General features: G+C 38.9%; 1 protein-coding gene across 2 annotated transcripts in view; it reads left to right on the top strand.

The window, feature by feature from the left end:
- Positions 1–19,310, top strand: part of DPYD (dihydropyrimidine dehydrogenase) — a 1,593,199-nt gene that overhangs the window by 1,245,256 nt on the left and 328,633 nt on the right. For both annotated transcript variants that reach the window (XM_073571402.1, XM_073571401.1), the window contains one exon: positions 9,131–9,273. In XM_073571402.1, the coding sequence (XP_073427503.1) occupies positions 9,131–9,273 (143 nt within the window). The remainder of the gene's footprint in view (positions 1–9,130; positions 9,274–19,310) is intronic.

The following is a 19,310-nucleotide window of genomic DNA, read 5'->3' as shown; positions in this document are numbered from 1 at the left end:
ATGCAAATTTTACTCTGATGAAACGCTGATCCAATTTTCTCAGGTGCGGAGAAGATGGAGAAAAAAAATTGCTATCTTCTCCATGCTATCAGCTGTGAAAATCAGACTTCACTCAGATATCATCAACGTTCTGTTGGATGGTTTCCATTGACTAATTGCATGGCCGATTACTTTGGTGTGATGCGATTTTTTCCTCTGACTTAGTTCATGGTAAAATTGGACATGTACACGGCCCCATAAAATAACATTGGTCCCAGTGCTATACAATGTTTTGACACTCAGATCTAAAATGTGGCAATGTGCCTGAGTCCTAAGAGGGTTTGATTTAGAGCCCTCTGATTTCTTCCAAAGTAGCTAGAGATGAACACATTTGGGAAAAACAATGGAGGTTCTATTGGTAAATTGTATTGACATATTCCAAAGTGTTCTGTTGGTCAATAATCAAAAAAAATTCTCAGAAATGATAGAAGTAAAAGCAATATTTAAAAGACACACACATATCTAAGACAAACCATAAACACATTTCACAAGTTTCAGCCGACATCTACTTCTCCTAAAGTCCCCCAAAAATATATGCATATTCGGATTGACCAAGTGTGTATGTGTTTTCAGTATGAAGGGTTGGAAAGCCGCTGCCACTCTCCTCTGCAAAAACAGAAGGATTGGTCATGTTAAAATCCAGCTCTCCAATCCTTAGCTGTCCCATGTGCAAAAAAAGATGGATGAACAACATTTTCATAATTTCTGGGTATGATAGATAGATCAAATTCAGTGCAAAAATTGGAATTTGCAGATTTGCTTGAATTTATCCAAGAAATTAGATATGCATTACATTTCTTGGGCACATCAAATGTTTCTCAAATGGGTTTCTCAGAACTCCAAAGCATAATAAATACAGAGTTAAAAAACTTTCTAAAGTATTACCTGACCTCCATGCATCTCTCCGTCAAGTCCTCAGAGCTTCAACCTGGTGCTAAATCCCAGCACATCTTCCGCATTCATCACAGGTCCCATCTGGTCATTGGTGGCTTCAGCACTGACCAGACATCGCCATGTTATGACACCTCCATGCGACGCATGTCATGATGTTAAATGTGGTTACAAGACATCACTAATTTATATATCTATTTTTATGCTTATTTTTAGGTCTAACATTCTATGCTCATAATTGCATATTTTTATATGGTCAAAGCTTTATTTTTTTCTGATGCATTGCTCCAAATTAGCTGGGTAAAAGGGGTTTTCAAGGGAATAAAGAAGTTAATTGGTTGTTGCCTCAATAATAATGAGTAAATCTAATATATTTTAGTTTTGAATAATACCTGATCTCTTGAATCTGCACCCCATTTCATAATTCTGGCACCTCCACTACTGACTTCATTTTGACTAAGTAGAGAGCTTCCCCCCTCATTCTGTGTTGGGACAGAGGTATATCAAAATCTAAGAGCTGGCTAACTCATTTCAATATCTAAACCAGACCCTCTTTTGTCTATGAATGAGTCTTAATGAAGAAGGCCAATGGCTTAGCTAATAATATGAGTCAGGCAAGACCCTTCATATAATGGCCTTTTCAGAAAAGTAGATTCAGTCCTTTAAACAAGCACCGATTGTTCTATACAAACTAAGCGTAGGTTATTTTATGTGTACCAGAATAGCAAACATTCAAGATGCACAGAACGATCATTTATGTGATCATTCTGTGTGCCTAGAATATGATGTTACCAGCAGCACATCTCCTGTTCACATGGGGTGATGTGCTGCCAATAAGAATGATTTTTATGCAGCAATAAAGGCTATAGCACTCCAGAAACAAGCATTTTATTACACTGCTCAAAAAATAAAGGGAACACTTAAACAACAGAATATTACTCCAAGTAAATCAAACTTCTGTGAAATCAAACTGTCCACTTAGGAAGCAACACTGTTTGACAATCAACTTCACATGCTGACGTGCAAATGGAATAGACAACAGATGGAAACTACTGGCAATTATCAAGACACCCTCAATAAAGGAGTGGTTCTGCAGGTGGGGACCAGAGCACAACCCCCATCTATGGACGTTGGGCACTCAGACCTTCTACATGGAGTCAGTTTCTAATCGTTTGTGCAGACACATGCACATTTGTGGCCTGTTGGAGGTAATTTTGCAGAGCTCTGGCAGTACTCCTCCTGTTCCTCCTTACACAAAGGCGGAGGTAGCGGTCCTGCTGCTGGGTTGTTGCCCTCCTATGGCCCCTCCACATCTCCTGGTGTACTGGCCTGTTTCCTGGTAGCGCCTCTAACTTCTGGACCTATGCTGAAAGACACAGCAAACCTTCTTGCCACAGCTCGCATTGATGTGCCATCCTGGATGAGCTGCACTACCTGAGCCACTTGTGTGGGTTGTAGAGTCTGTGTCATGCTACCACGAGTGTGAAAGTACAACCAACACTCAAAAGGGACCAAAACATCAGCCAGAAAGCATTGGTACTGAGATGTGGTCTGTGGTCCCCACCTGCAGACCACTCCTTTATTGAGGGTGTCTTGATAATTGCCAATAATTTCCATCTGTTGTCTATTCCATTTGCACAACAGCATGTGAAATTGATTGTCAATCAGTGATGCTTCCTAAATGGACAATTTAATTTCACAGAAGTTTGATTTACTTGAAGTTATATTCTGTCGTTTAAGTGTTCCCTTTATTTTTTTGAGCAGTGCATTTTGGCAGCATTCAAATAACTTATTTTTAGTTATTCAACCCCTTTAAATAATAAAACTGGCTTTCTAGATCTTGCATTAGACAGAGAATAAAAGTATACACCATATTGTTTCTGTACTTTGTATCTCCCCCACATCATTGTAGATTGTAAGCTCTCACGAGCAGGGTCGTCTTATTTTGCTTTAATGTATTGTTAACGTTGTTACTTATGACTTGTGTTTGGAAACTGTTAAACTGTAAAGCGCTGAGGAATATGTTGGCACTATATAAATAAAGATTATTAATATTATTACTATTACTATTATTATTATTATTATTATTATTATTATTAAAACACAAAAAGAAAACACAGAATGACAAATGTGCAGAAATACCCTGCAGTAACAAATATGACAATAGTCAGCAAGTGCTGGTAAAAAGATGGCAACAAATACAGGGTATTTAGTCGATACTTTTTTTTGCAAAAAAATGTATACCAAGCTACTCCACCTCGTCAAGGTAACCCTTAATGGAGCAGTCTGTTATGAACTCATTTTCGGCTCCACCAGTTGAGAGTTCCCCTCCCGTTCTCACTCTGTTGGTGACAGGAGGTAGTGAGGTTGGTTTAAGTGGTAGTTATCTGCCACCTTATGAGGAAGATAATGATTGGCTCTCTGGAGTATCAGACTGGATATAAGACAGCCGACACCCTATCCTAGTGCTGGTGATTCAGTCTGCTTCTCAGGTCCTGGACTTCAGCTCTCTTCCAGTCTTCTCAAGTTAAGTTTGTTTTTTGCTATTGTTCACACTTGCGCTTGTTGGTCAGTGCAGTTTCTTGTGTGGTCAGCCTGCCCCTGCTGGGGCTATGCTGAATTTCCACTCCTATGTATCAGTATTTGCCAAGCTGCTTTTTGTCCCTTATTGGATTGGCCTCTTTTTGCTCTGTCTCAGAATATTTCAGAGTGCTGATATAGGTGTAGAAGTCTTGTGACTTCAGGGTTTATTTTGCTATCAGAAGTGTTGGACAATATTTTTGTAGGTTTTTTTGGCAGATTGCAGTGTCTTTCCTTTCCTGTCCTGTTTAGTTAGCCGGGCCCCATCGTTTGCTCAGCCTATTTTCCAGCCTTTGTTTGCAATTTCATCTTATTTCACCGTCAATACATGTGGGGGGCTGTCTTTCCTTTGGGGTCTGCTCTGGGGCAGTTAGTTTTCCTCTTTTCCTGCTTTAGGCTTATGTAGCTCTCCGGTTGTGACGAGGCATCTAGGAACATCATAGGAACGCTCCACGACTACTGCTAGTTGTGCGGTTAAGTTCAGGGATCTGCAATCTGCATAGTTACCAACTTCTTTGGTTTTCTGAGACTTAGCTTGTTGTTTATTTTTTCCTCCTCGGTGACGCATTCATAACAGCAGTCCCTATCTAATGTATTTAAAACCTGAACATATGAACAGTGTCTAAATGAACAGGATTCAGACAGGCGCTTCCTAGTATGGGCACATGGTGTAAAACAGCTCTTTAAGTGTATGTCACACAAGAGAAGGGTGGGGTCTCTCAAACCATGCATAAGCAAGGAAAAAAAGGGATTAAAAACACATGTGACATGCACAAATGTGAATAAGTCGGTCGGACAGAGTTCACACCACCCACTGACTGAAACACAAAAAGAAAACACAGAATGACAAATGTGCAGAAATACCCTGCAGTTTTTTTGCAAAAAAATGTATACCAAGCTACTCCACCTCGTCAAGGTAACGCTTAATGGAGCAGTCCCTATCTAATGTATTTAAAACCTGAACATATGAACAGTGTCTAAATGAACAGGATTCAGACAGGCACTTCCTATTATGGGCACGTGGTGTAAGACAGCTCATTATGTGCATGTCACACAAGAGAGGGGTGGGGTCTCTCAAACCATGCATGAGCATTTGACTACTGTCATATTTGTTACTGCAGGGTATTTCTGCACATTTGTCATTCTGTGTTCTCTTTTTGTGTTTCAGTCAGTGGGTGGTGTGAACTCTGTCCGACCGACTTGTTCACATTTTTGCATGTCACATGTGTTTTTAATCCCTTTTTTTCCTTGCTTATGCATGGTTTGAGAGACCCCACCCCTCTCTTGTGTGACATGCACATAAAGAGCTGTCTTACACCACGTGCTCATACTAGGAAGCGCCTGTCTGAATCCTGTTCTTTAGACACTGTTCATATGTTCAGGTTTTAAATACATTAGATAGGGACTGCTCCATTAAGTGTTACCTTGATGAGGTAGAGTAGCTTGGTATACTTTTTTGCAAAAAAGTATAGACTAAATACCCTGTATTTGTTGTCATCTTTTTACCAGCACTTGCTGACTACTGTCATATTTGTTACTGCAGGGTATTTCTGCACATTTGTCATTCTGTGTTTTCTTTTTGTGTTTCAGTCAGTGGGTGGTGTGAACACTGTCCGACCGACTTGTTCACATTTGTGCATGTCACATGTGTTATTATTATTATATTATGAATTTTAATATGTAAACTGTATACACCACTTTACTCAGCAGCCTCCTCTAGTGGTGACTTCGGGCAGACAGAATTTATTGATTTTCTCTTCTACGTAACTGCAGAGCATCTTGAACTCAGTATCAAAAGAATGGAGCTAGATTAGGATATTAATTAGCACAGAGATCTCTTTAGGTTTAAAACCTGTGGTTAAGGGTGGAAATTAATTTTGAGTATTTTTACATTATAATTAGATAATGCTTATGTATCATTTTTTTAAAGTAGAATTTTGAAATATTCCATGTTCCTGGAATTACCATGCAGAGTATGATTAGGTTATTAGGACGTTCGTGATAATATGCAATTCAAGAACAGGAGATGGTGAATACTATAACTTGGTACCATGTGGAACAGATAATGATCTTCTGCAGGGTTCTAAGAATTCTTATCTGTCACTCCATAATCTGTTGGAGAAAATGTCATTAACAAAAGCTGTAGGGAAGCACTTAAATAACTAGTGGTTTATTGCATAAGACAATAGAATGCCTGTAGCTAGCTAAAGATATAGCTCTTCCTATTGGCTAATACCTAGGAGACCTTTTATCTATATAGCTGTAAATGAGCAGAAGCGTATTTGATTAATTTGATGTTTATGTAAAGGGGTTAAGTAAGATGTTCAATGTTGTATTTATTATCTATTGCTAAATGGTACTGCTATATGTTAACATGTATTACCACACGTATGGAATGGTACTGCTACTCCTTTCTGGGTATTACCATTGTTTGTATTCATGTTGTTGCTTTTATTTGCACATAGTTGTGATAATGTTTACTGCATTTCAAGGTTTGCCATTTATAGAATAGGGAAAGCGTAGTGCTCCCTTTGGACACTAGAGGGGGGCGCCCTAGTATACAGAACTCTTAAGGTTAAGTGTAGGAGGGGCTGCTGGAAGTTAATATTAGATGAGATGGAAGTTAGTTCAGATGGGGCCAGGGTGCCCAAAGTTTCCACATGGGCTATAGGCCCAGGATGGCTCAGCAGCCACGCAACATTAAGCAGCGACAGTCCAAATTATCCATGTCCATTGGACATCAGTTTAGGTGACCAAAGCAGTAAAGAAGATGTGGCGACTTGTAGCATGGGTGGATGCTCTTAGGGTGGGAGTCAGATGGAGTGAGGAAGAGAAGGATGCTGAAGCTTCACAAGGAGCAGTACAGTCGGGACCAATGCTTTTCCAGAGGCAACCAAACCAGGTGGCGGATGATTTCAAGTCTGGGGCAAAACAGGCAGAAGGAATTGTCATCATGGTGAGGTTAGGCCAGGAAGAAGCTGGGAAGCAGTCTAGGATGGTCTGATCCTGACATGAGCCGTATAGAAGTGTCAGCAAAGTAGGGAGAGTTTAGGAAGCAAGCAAAGATGAATGTGCTATATACGATGTGCCAACTGTGGATATATTGTGTGAAGTTACCAGAAAAGAAATTGTTCAAGTTACCATGGACTGTGTCTCAGTTACTGGGAGTCACCTCGGAGAGGGTCCATTGCCACTTGGGAAGTACCCAGGGGGACCCGAAACTGGAGACGCAGGCATGCCGAGCAGTGAATTACAATTTTCGTGGGGGAAGGCCGGGACACTGATGCCTTAGTATCTCTGGCCACGACTATATTCCTGGCCGACACTTACATTTACATATTATTTTTTTCTTTAAAACTGCCTAGATAATAAGCTGTGTTCAGTCATGAATTCTTACAGGCTCATAGAATTGAGAGAGCACTCTAGAAACTTGTCTCCCCCACTTCTCACTAGGTACTTATTCTGGAACTGTAAGAACTACAGGTGTGTTTTTCCTTTAGATTTGACATGTTCAAAGATAAAAAGCACAAAATAACAATGTCTGGGTTGTCCTCCACCGTGCCGGGGTATGATGGCGACCAATTGTCACAGTGGCCTCACCGGCTGGCAGGCCATCCTCAGCAGAATATAAAGGGAGAAGTTGTGCAAGGGATGCAGGATCAGCCTGTTTCAAAAAGCAATGTCCAGACCTCAGGTGCAACAGGAAAAAAAACTCGCTTTTACTAGAGCAGTTAATGATGATGATAAGTGTAGCTCTCCACAGTTATTCATTGCACTGAGCCAACAGCCTCTCGTGGTGTGATAGCCCCAGCTCTTGTCTGGCAATGTGTAGAAACACCTCACTCCCACTGCATATAGCACTATATGTGCACTAAAACTTCTCCCCTCAGTCTGGACATTGGCATCCATGGCACCTCAGGCTTACAGGAAAGTACCTCCGCTCTCTTCCCATTGCTGATAACTAAGGATTGTGTCTAGACATCTCTCCTCTGATCCATAACTGAAGTCCTCTGGCAGTTGGGCACTTCTTGAACCACGCAGGACACTATGTCCCATGCGGCTGCACAGATTTAGCTAGAGTCCCAACAGCAACCACAGCAAAGGCACTGTAGTTCTCTTACAGGGGCTGCTACCCACTAGACTTCATAATTGCCCTAAAACTAATTACATGAGCTGGCTTCTTGCATTATAAGAGTTCACATACATCTGTAACGCTTGTCTTTGCAGGGTGCCACAAGAACTTTGAAAAAACATAATTTCACAGTAGTTTGGAGTTTTTTGATGCTATATGTGTCTATGGGTGTGGCCACCCAGTGGCTGTGATGTGTGTTGCAGTTTGTCAAGGGATTTGCAAACAATTTGCAAACAAAGTATCATGAGATTGATGTCCTTACTGTCATCTGTGAGTGGGCTACAAATATAGATCATTCTAGAAAAGAGCCATTGTGACTTTGAGCTTATATCCCCAACATTGTGGTGTTATAATGAACCTCTAAACATGCTATGATCAACCATGATTAAAAGACCATAGACACATTCATTCTGATTCATTGCTTGGTTAAGTTTTACTTCCATTTAGGCAAGGATTTGGGTTTAAAGTCGTATCCGCTATTTAAATACTGCGGCTCTGGCAGAGTGGCTTCTTTACAACACCCCCCAGCACCTATCACTAAGGCTGAGTAATAACAATTTGATAATAATTTTGATTTCTATAGCGCCAACATATTTTGCAGAGGGGACATGTACATCAAATATCAGACATTGCTGAGTAACACATAATTCATCAGATTCCAAGAGAAGGGAGAGCCCTGCTCAGAAGCTTACAATCTATGAGGAAATAGGGGGAACACGAAAGGTAAATGGTAAAAGGTAAAATGTGTATGTATAGTATGGTCCAGCCATCAATATTATAAGGTATTAAAATAACATTGCATGAACCAGTCATCTGCCAGTATGTGTGCAAGTATAAGTACAGAGTGCTCTTAAGTTCATGGAGGAGGTGCAAACAGATTATATGAGGGACCCAATTTTGAGGTAGATTTTGGTAGGGCACAAAGGGAATAGTTACATAAGTTAGGGAAGGTGATACCCAGTCTAAGGAAATGCATTTTCAGGGAATGCTTAAAACTGTGGATACATGGAACTAATCACATTGCCAATTGTAGTGTTCTCCAGAGAATTGGCGCAGCACATAAGAATTCTTGGAGACTGGAGTGGGAGGTTTGGGTTATTGGGGATGGGTAGTGGGGGTAGACAGCAATGAGTGATGAGATATAGGATGGTGCAGAACTGTGGAGAGCTTTGTGGGTGACAGTGATAAGTTTATATTGTATTCTGTAGTGGATGGGTAACCAGTGCACTAGCTGGAACAGGGTGGAGGCATTGGTTTAGGGGTAGGACAAAAATATGATCCTGGCTGCCGCATTCAGAATGAGTTTAGTAAGAGATCGATTAGTTGAGAGTTGCAATAGTCCAGACAAGACTGGTCCACGTGCCCAACTAACTCCATCCCCAACCAAGCCCTTGTAGAGAAGAGTAGAGAAATGGTGTCAAAAATACAAATAATATGGACACAATAATTCTCTTATGTTATATTGTAAATATTTATTTTCTATTCTAGGCAATGCCATCAGACCAATCGCTCTCAGGGCAGTTACTGCTATTGCTCGTGCCATTCCAGGATTTCCTATTTTAGCAACTGGTGGAATTGATTCAGCAGAGAGTGGACTGCAGTTTCTTCACAGTGGAGCTTCAGTACTCCAGGTATGAAGTATTCTTTTTTTATTTTAAATAATTTGATGATCATATAAAAAAATGATGAAAATGGGCTGAAACAACCGATCATTTAACATTTTCAAAGGATTTTGCAATATTAGCAAAACCAGATGCCATTTTTACATCTTTATGTCCATGGAATACGTCTGGTATTTGGAGCTCAAGTGCATGGTATTCAGGGCAGATCTGCTATACGACACACAACCTTTGTACAAATGTGACCTGTTTTGGAAGAATACTTTTCTATTAATTGAAAACCACTTGTCAAGTGTATTTATGGGTTTCAGTATTTCCTTCGAAAATATGGGCCCACAGTTTACATTTGGCCACTGCAGGTGGTTAGAACAACTTGTCGATGTACTGCTGAGTGATGGTCCTCTACTGCTCTGATATTGCTAGTTTAGTAATGTAGTGAGTGCGTTAATATACTCACCTATCACCATCTTCTCTGGATTCAGCATTGTTCTGCTCCTCTTCTCAGTGACATCACCTCTTTAAGGTTTTGGTAACCCTATCAAAGGCCATCAAACCTTCTGCACTACTAGAATATACATTTATTAGTGTGTTAAATAAGCATTGGAAAACTCCTTAATTAATGACCTGTTGCAAGAATAGAATATTTTGATATGGTTATGCTGTCATCTACATTCATGAAGCCATTCAAATTGTTTGTTCCAATGTTCCCAAAACTGACCGTCATCAGTATTCACACTGTCAGTTGTTACATTAGATCTTTCAAAGAACTGGATTAAAACATGTGGTATACTGCATTTAGTAATCTCATTTCTTCATCGGTTCAGTTCTGTGCCTTATTGAATAATATAGATAAAAGAGCAATAAAAATGCCTTAATGATGCTCAGGAGGGAACTGAATAATAGTGTTCTAATAGCAACAAATAATGCTGGAAATAACAATAAAATATTAAAAAAACTAACAGTGCTAGCGGGGATTAGATGGGAATCAACCAAGTTCACCTGAAAGTCCTTCTCTCATAGAGATTCAATAGAAGTGTGATGATCTGTTAAGGACATATGACAAAGACCTTCAGGAGAACCTGGAAAAAGTGAGGGCTAGCAGAAAGCATCTGACCTCCGCCTGCACTGTGCCATTATTTCATCACCATCTGCTGCCATAGTGCACTATTAATAAACACCCGAAAAAAATCAAAAAGGCCTAAAGCAGGCACTTCCCATATATAAATAACTCTTACCAAAAAAAAGGAAGTATACTCCAAGTTCAAATAAATCTCAATCCATCTTTATTCAAAACACCAATAATAAGATAAAATAATGAAGATACAGGTGCAAATTAAGGACTACAGACCACAAGTAGCTTATTCACACATCATTAAAGTCATAAAAACTTGTATACTGTATTATTAGGCATCCTCTGTTAGAGATAATATATATATGTATGACCAATCAATGGTCTACAAGACCTAAAATAGTTTCCACAAGTATAAAATTGCATAGGTGTTACAAAAATCACATAATAAAGTGCACTAGTGCAAAAATAAAGTATATATACTTAGTGTGGATGCCAAAAAAAAAAAATATATATATATATATATGGCACTGCTTATAGGTTATATTAGAGTAGTACAAAAATAGACTTTCAATAAATCACAATAACGGTTAATCCGCAAAATGCAGATAATACAAAGTGCTAGTGGTAATGCCAGCAGTCTTGGTAAATATATAACTATATCAACAGTACTACCACTAATAATAGTACCCTAATTCCCTTAATAAAGTGCACTAGTGCAGAACTAGGCTATTAATACGTATTTCCCCCATAGAAGAAGCTAAACGCGAAACACGCGTTGGGGCACAAGGACTACTCCCAGTTCAGGTATCATTCACCTGGTGTTACTCTCCTAACTTTATATATTTAATGGGCTAAATCTTCATATATCTACCAAGATTGCCATGCACTATTTGCTTTTTGCACTATCTGCACTTTGTGGATTAACTATTATTGTGATCTATTGAAAGTCCTTTCCTGTACTATATTAATTTAGCAGTACTATACTTTTGGCATTCACACTAAGTATATATTTAATAGCCTAGTTCTGCACTAGTGCACTTTATTAAGGGAATTAGGGTACTATTATTAGTGGTAGTACTGTTGATATATTTATATATTTACCAAGACTGCTGGCATTACCACTAGCACTTTGTATTATCTGCATTTTGCAGATTAACCGTTATTGTGATTTATTGAAAGTCTATTTTTGTACTACTCTAATATAACCTATAAGCAGTGCCATATATATATATATATATATATTTTTTTTGTCATCTACACTAAGTATATATACTTTATTTTTGCACTAGTGCACTTTATTATGTGATTTTTGTAACACCTATGCAATTTTATACTTGTGGAAACTATTTTAGGTCTTTTAGACCATTGATTGGTCATACATATATACACTCACTGGCCACTTTATTAGGTACACCTGTCCAACTGTGTGTTAAGACTTAATTTCTAATCAGCCAATCACATGGCGGCAACTCAGTGCATTTAGGCATGTAGACATGGTCAAGACAATCTCCTGCAGTTCAAACCGAGCATCAGTATGGGGAAGAAAGGTGATTTGAGTGCCTTTGAACGTGGCATGATTGTTGGTGCCAGAAGGGCTGGTCTGAGTATTTCAGAAACTGCTGATCTACTGGGATTTTCACGCACAACCATCTCTAGGGTTTACAGAGAATGGTCCAAAAAAGAAAAAAAATCCAGTGAGCGGCAGTTCTGTGGCCGGAAATGCCTTGTTGATGCCAGAGGTCAGAGGAGAATGGGCAGACTGGTTCGAGCTGATAGAAAGGCAACAGTGACTCAAATTGCCACCCGTAACAACCAAGTTAGGCAGAAGAGCATCTCTGAACGCACAGTGCGTCGAACTTTGAGGCAGATGGGCTACAGCAGCAGAAGACCACACTGGGTACCACTCCTCTCAGCTAAGAACAGGAAACTGAGGCTACAATTTGCACAAGCTCATCGAAATTGGCCAGTAGAAGATTGGAAAAACGTTGCCTGGTCTGATGAGTCTCGATTTCTGCTGCGACATTCGGATGGTAGGGTCAGAATTTGGCGTAAACAACATGAAAGCATGGATCCATCCTGCCTTGTATCAACGGTTCAGGCTGGTGGTGGTGGTGTCATGGTGTGGGGAATTTTTTCTTGGCACTCTTTGGGCCCCTTGGTACCAATTGAGCATCGTTGCAACGCCACAGCCTACCTGAGTATTGTTGCTGACCATGTCCATCCCTTTATGACCACAATGTACCCAACATCCGATGGCTATTTTCAGCAGGATAATGCGCCATGTCATAAAGCTCGAATCATCTCAGATTGGTTTCTTGAACATGACAATGAGTTCACTGTACTCAAATGGCCTCCTCAGTCACCAGATCTCAATCCAATAGAGCATCTTTGGGATGTGGTGGAACGGGAGATTCGCATCAGGGATGTGCAGCCGACAAATCTGCGCCAACTGTGTGATGCCATCATGTCAATATGGTCCAAAATCTCTGAGGAATGCTTCCAGCACCTTGTTGAATCTCTGCCACGAAGAATTGAGGCAGTTCTGAAGGCAAAAGGGGGTCCAACCCGTTACTAGCATGGTGTACCTAATAAAGTGGCCAGTGAGTGTATATTATCTCTAACACAGGATGCCTAATAATAGAGTATACAAGTTTTTATGACTTTAATGATGTGTGAATAAGCTACCTGTGGTCTGTAGTCCTTAATTTGCACCTGTATCTTCATTATTTTATCTTATTATTGGTGTTTTGAATAAAGATGGATTGAGATTTATTTGAACTTGGCGTATACTTTCTTTTTTTTGGTAAGAGTTATTCATAGTGCACTATTGTTTACTTCACTCCCAAGCTCCAGTCTTTTTTTTCTCTTCTTACATTTGTTTCCTCGGCCATCATTTTTTAGCAAACGTTTTGGGGGAAGGCAGACCTCCACAAATTAGGATTGTGATTTCCCCACCAGGGTTGGACTTACCCTATGGCCTGCCTAATTCGATGAGACCACTAAGCTGAGAAAGGACTATGTGGGACAGACTCAGACATCACATGTTCTGTGGGTTATACACCATTTTGACCCAATACACTTTTATTTGCATAATTCACTGGAGTCTATATAACACCAGGGTGAGCCTAGGGTGAACCACTTTAATTTTTTACACTGGTATCAGATCTATGCATGAAACTGACCAAATTCACATGTTATGTGAGAATATGAAAACTTAGACTTACATATATGAAGAGAACTAAGGAATTTGGAGCTCCTTAAAAAATTAGCTTAGACCTCAATGAGAATTTTATACATATTTATTTTATGGAACAAAATTATACTCATAGTTTTACTGTCCAAAACACTAGGATTACTGTTAATAATAATAATAATAGTAACAAAATTACAATAAATGCTTGAATGGGTTGTCCTCTGCTAGTACAACCCCTTCTCATACCCCATGCTCTGACCCGTTAAAATAAAAAAGCCTATACTCATCTCCCATCCTGGCACCATTCCAGTTGTCTCTGCACTCGCGGTCCCAGGGCTCTCATGACATATGATTCCATGCACCCAATCAGTGCTGGCATCACTATCCCCACCTTCGGCAAATTGAGCATGAGGATGAAGTAAGAAATCAGTTGCATCCCGGACTTCCTCTTCATGTTCCGTGAGTATATGCTTTTTTATTTAATCGGTGCCAAGTGTGGGGTATGACAAGGCATTTAACTGTTAACTGATAAATTGCTGTAGACCTTCAGATATATTAGCTATCAACTAGAGATGAACAAATTGGCTTGACCAAACTTTAAATTCACATTAAAAGTTACAAAAACATTAAATTCTATTGAATCCAAATTTTTTTATGATTCGTTTTGTGCAAATTCAGCAAATAAGGCCGATGGGATGCCATTTTGCTGTTTTTCAGAGGGCCAAGAAAGGGTAAAATGTGAGAAGTACTTCCTGTGCTACCCATCTATCCTACTACCATAGCCAAGGTCAGATTTACCATAAGGCCAACCTTGGCCATGGATTAGGCTGCAGCTGTCGGGGGGGCGTATATTCAAAAGAAATAACAATCAAATATTTACACATTTTTCAGTATTATTTTGGAAAGGCCGTATACCATTCTGTTTTTTAAATTTACATCCATATACATTAAATAAATTGAACTGTACATTTATGTTGCCCATTTTTACAGCTTGGGTTGCATTGCTCAGTCACAGATAATTTGCTATTTCTCTCTCACACTCTCAGCGTAAACCACATGTTAAAAGAAAATTTCACATATGGCGTTACAGTAGAGATTCCAAGTGGTTCATTACACTCATATCGCATAGGCCTATATCGTGAAGAAAAAATTAAGGATTATTTGAATTAATTTGATGGAATTTTTTTGTAGATGTTAATGTTGTGCAATTGCATACGTAGCATAGTTTTGAATCAAAAATGCAATGTGGCTCAAAAGTTATTAAGATTGCATTAAGTGCTTATATGTTTCAAATATAAAGTTACATATGAAATTAAAAATGATAAAATAACTGTTTTTTTGGGGGGGCGTAGAATGATGTGCTTTGGCTTAGGTCGTAGATATATGTAAGTCCAACCTTGGCCCCAGCCTTTGTCTAGTCATCTGCTAAACTCTCTCCGGCCTATTTTTCCCTTCAGTGCCACTCACGTGAAGTCCTCTTTGGCTCTTCTGGCACACAGAGGAAGCTGCGTGAAGAACCTAATGTTTATTATGCTAAGTGATGTCGGGAGACCCCTGAGCATAACAAGGAACATTTCATTTGTGTCGAATAACTTCTATAAACTCATCTATCCTCCCATAACTACCATAATATCAGTATTTATTCTTTCTATTTTGTCATGATGAGTATTAGGTATCATTAACTAGACCACTCTTGACCACCGTGAGTAAGCCAACCTATGTAAAATGTATGATGCCATTTATGTAGAAAGTTAGCAAAGTTCATGAATTAGAAAATGTTTTGATGCCTTGGTTGTGGGGACCAATGCACTAAAAAAGTCCTCCTTTACCAACCAACTGCTTCTCATATATGATATTGTCAGACTAAATAGCCCTTGTGATGACCTTTGTTCATGTATCAGACATATCCACATATTTGTGACCTCTACGATAACTTACATCTTGCTAAATACATGCCTGAATCTTTAACACTCCCACCAGCATGAGATAAATATTTCATGATTATAATTACAGCTTTCCGTAGGTTGTTGCACAGCGCTGGAGTTTAATACATACCTCTGGAGCTTATAACGAGGCAATGAGCATTGATTTTCTTAGGGTTTAATGTGACATGCAATGTATACAGTGAATATTTAACCAGGTCATTATTACTTATTTCCATAATTGCTTGATATAATATCTCCCCCAAGGTGTCTTACTTGGCCTTGCTAAATGCTTGATAAAGTGTAAGCATTTGATTAAAGCATCAAGGGCAGCGTGAAATGCGGCACCACCCTGCAGTAAGATATATTACTTTATCTTATTCATATAATTAAAAGATGCCAAGATAAGGTGCATTTCCATTGTTGTATACACACAGGTAAGACACTATGTACAAGCTACATTTATTTTATAGAAACAACTATACAAAAGGAAATACACTATGATGTATTTAATTTTTGATTCAATGATTACAGTTAAAAGAAATTTTTTTATAGAGTGGCACAAAGCAAAAATTAACGGGTAGCGCAAAGCAAGCCATCAGATTTTCCTCTTTTTTTTTGCACCAGTTTTTGATAAATCATTCCCAATTCCCTTATTTTTTAAATCTAGTTATTTTTTTTTTTATTTTTTAACAATTTCCCATGGGGGCTGCCAAAGTTGTGGTTTCCAGTTTTTCTTGCACTGTCTCTATAAATGGTGTATGATGGTATTTTTTTGTCAGCTGGAGTTAAGAGGTGCTATTAGACAGTCTCTTTGATGTGAATGAGTATAGCCCTCCATTACACCAGCTGTGTTTTGTCTTGCTTTTGTAAATTGCCTCTTAAGATAGAAAGAAGACAAGAACTCTAGTGCCACCTATTGGAAGGAGCAATCCTAAAAGTCAATATCAACCCTTTAACTAGCCTTACCATGTGACTTAGGATAAAAGCCAAACCAGAATCTAAATTTGCAGACAAGGTGTTTCGGCATATTGCCCCTCATCAGTGCAAAGCATGAGATCTGATTTGGTTGAATGATAGATTTAAGACTGGGGTCTAAGGAGTAATGTTTCTGCTTGTGGAGAGTGACAAGTCAGGCCTGGCATGCCAGTGTGAGGAGATTTATATATGCCATGCATGATCTTCTGAGAAATTATATATGCCAATCATCTCATCAGAGAGGAAGAGGACTAGAACTCTAAGGATACATATTGGAAGTAGCAATCCTAAAAGTCAATATCGAACCTTTAACGAGCCTTGCCATATGATTTAGTATAAAAGTCAGACCAGAATCACAATTTGCAGATGCAGTGTTTCAAGATATTGACCCTCGTCAATGCAAATTATAGCTTTTGTGCCACCAAGTCTAGTTATCCTGCAAAACAACAGACCTACATATGTCATTAAAACCACCATCGTCTAATGAAAAGAATGTAGAATATTCTGTCTCAGATTACACAGCAAGGTTGAAAAATGAGCTGCAGTAAAGCAAGAGGTGTCTAACTATTGTTTATGCTGTAGTGTTTAGTACTCAAATTAGTCCGCCGAGTAAAATCTGTATACTGTATATGTGTGTATATACTGTTTATGTACAGCAGCAATTCTTCTTCATACACTTACAGTTTTTGAAGGAACTCAGCAGAGAGGTTGTTCCAACATTCTTTGAGGCCTCACCACTGGTCTATCTTGTGCAAATTGTTCTGTTTCTTTATCTAAACCCAAACAAACTCGATATTGACATCCAGGCTCTTTGAGGTCATATCATTTCCATACATGTAAAACAGCCAAAAAAAAAAAATCCAAATAAAAATATTTTTTTTTGTTTAAAAGATATTCTCTTTAAAACAGTTTTTTTTTATGTTGTCTTGTATATAAATCTAAACTATTATACTCAGTGTAATTAGCCTACATTCTGTCTCTTCACTATGTGACCTATATGAAGCGTACTAAAAGTAGTGGACAGCCTGGATTGCAACTTGCTTGGCTTGGGTATGTCTGAGGAAAGGGGAGTAATATGAACTCTAGTATTCCTTCTTCAACTCGTTTAAAGGGACATTCTCAAGTTGCCTCTTGAGCAGCTCAGAACAGTCTCATTAGGTTCCTTACTTCTTGGTTTCTAACAGAGTACCTCTCCTCCTTGAGTAATAGTTCTTTTGAGTTGTAGAACTGTAGTAGTAGTAAAACTATAAAGCGTTGCACAAGTTCTGTTACAAGACATTCAGCTATCAGTGGTTTGCTCTGGACTGTACTCTTTCATCACCATAGTTACACATAGCGATTACAAAGCATTTGAACAAGCGCACAGCTCTGGATAGCAAGAGTAGAGTGCTGAGATTAGAAGACCTAATGTGAAAAGTTCAGCTAGTGATTTTGCAAGATTTATAACAACATCTCTTCAGAAGAGGGAGGGAAATTGACAGCTAACTGCTGTATAGAAAAAAAATAAGCTAGAGAGAGATGACTGGAATGTTAAGAGTTAACTCCTGTCCTAGAATGTAATTACTGGGCACTCTCAGGCAGGATCTGGAGGCCAAGCTCAATGGAAACAAGCTGTACTCTATTAAAGATAAAAAAATACTGTCATTACAGGAGAATAACATGCTTAATGCCATGCTGTCTAACTAATGAAAGCAATTTATGAACTTGAGAATATTCTTTTAAGAATCTGTGCTTTACCACAGAGTTTTACAGCAGGTATAATTGAAATAAATTCACTGCACTTTCTAACAGTTGATGCAAAAGTGCTGGAAATCTTGTTTTGTGGCATCCATGTGTCATCCATATGCAACTTGTTTGCAATCAGTTTTTATACAGCAGAAATTTAAAAATTTACAAGGCTAAATAGAGTTTTCTATATGAAAGAATTTCAATTAATTTATAAAAATTGTCTCTGTAAGAAGTCTGATTTTTTTTCCCCACCCATAGCCTTGAATGGGCAAGTTGCAACATTTTTCAAATGCTGATTTGGTCCATTAACTCCTTTCCGACCTTAGATGTATCCATACATCCAGGTCGCCTGGTACTTACCGATCTTGGATGTATGGATATGTCCAAAGTGATTTTGCGTGCACAGGCACTGTTCACAAGAGATTGCAGCGGTATTTCGGCTGATTCTGACAGCTGACACGTGACACTCAGTGATAGGAGTGGTCCCGCACCGATCCCAATACTTTTACCCCTAAAATTTGGGAGCAGTCAGAGGGAAGAAAACCCCTCTGCTCTTGGTTTGGAGACCCCGTGATGTCATTATGGGGAGATCATTGCTATGGTGACCCAATGTCATCATAATGACATCCGGGTCACCAGAGCTAGCAAAGTTGCTTGATCATGCTCAGAGCATGATGAAGCAAGTTTGCTTGACAGTGCAGCGATGACAGCTTGCATAGTATAGGAATGCTCCTTTTAATCTATATTAGCTTTTGTCTGTTATATTTTTGCTTTGGTTTTAGTACTGTTTTCTACCTAAACCTATTCATGTTATTTATTTATGACTATGTTTTTTGGATTGCCACAACCGAGAAATCAAAATTAACACAGCTAATAGATAATGGAATCTGAAGTGTAAAGCCAAAATGAGATCCAAGAACTGTGGTTTAACTAGCCATGATCAAAGCAGGCAACACAGTGGTCAAACAGAGGATCGGGGCTGGTGGAGTACAAGGATCAAAGAAGCTAAGGAATCGAAAGACAATCTGGAAGTACACCTTTTTACAAACAAAAACTAAATAATTTTTTCTTTCTTAGGCTATAATGTTTATTGGTCTTCTTCATCTTACACCAAAATCTCATACATTTCTTTAAAGAATGACACTTAAAATCAAAG

This window comes from Dendrobates tinctorius, unplaced genomic scaffold, assembly GCF_039654945.1.
Source record: "Dendrobates tinctorius isolate UK_male_01 unplaced genomic scaffold, ASM3965494v1 ptg000029l, whole genome shotgun sequence".
Lineage (NCBI taxonomy): Eukaryota > Metazoa > Chordata > Amphibia > Anura > Dendrobatidae > Dendrobates > Dendrobates tinctorius.
This window is presented reverse-complemented; position numbering and strand designations above follow the sequence as displayed.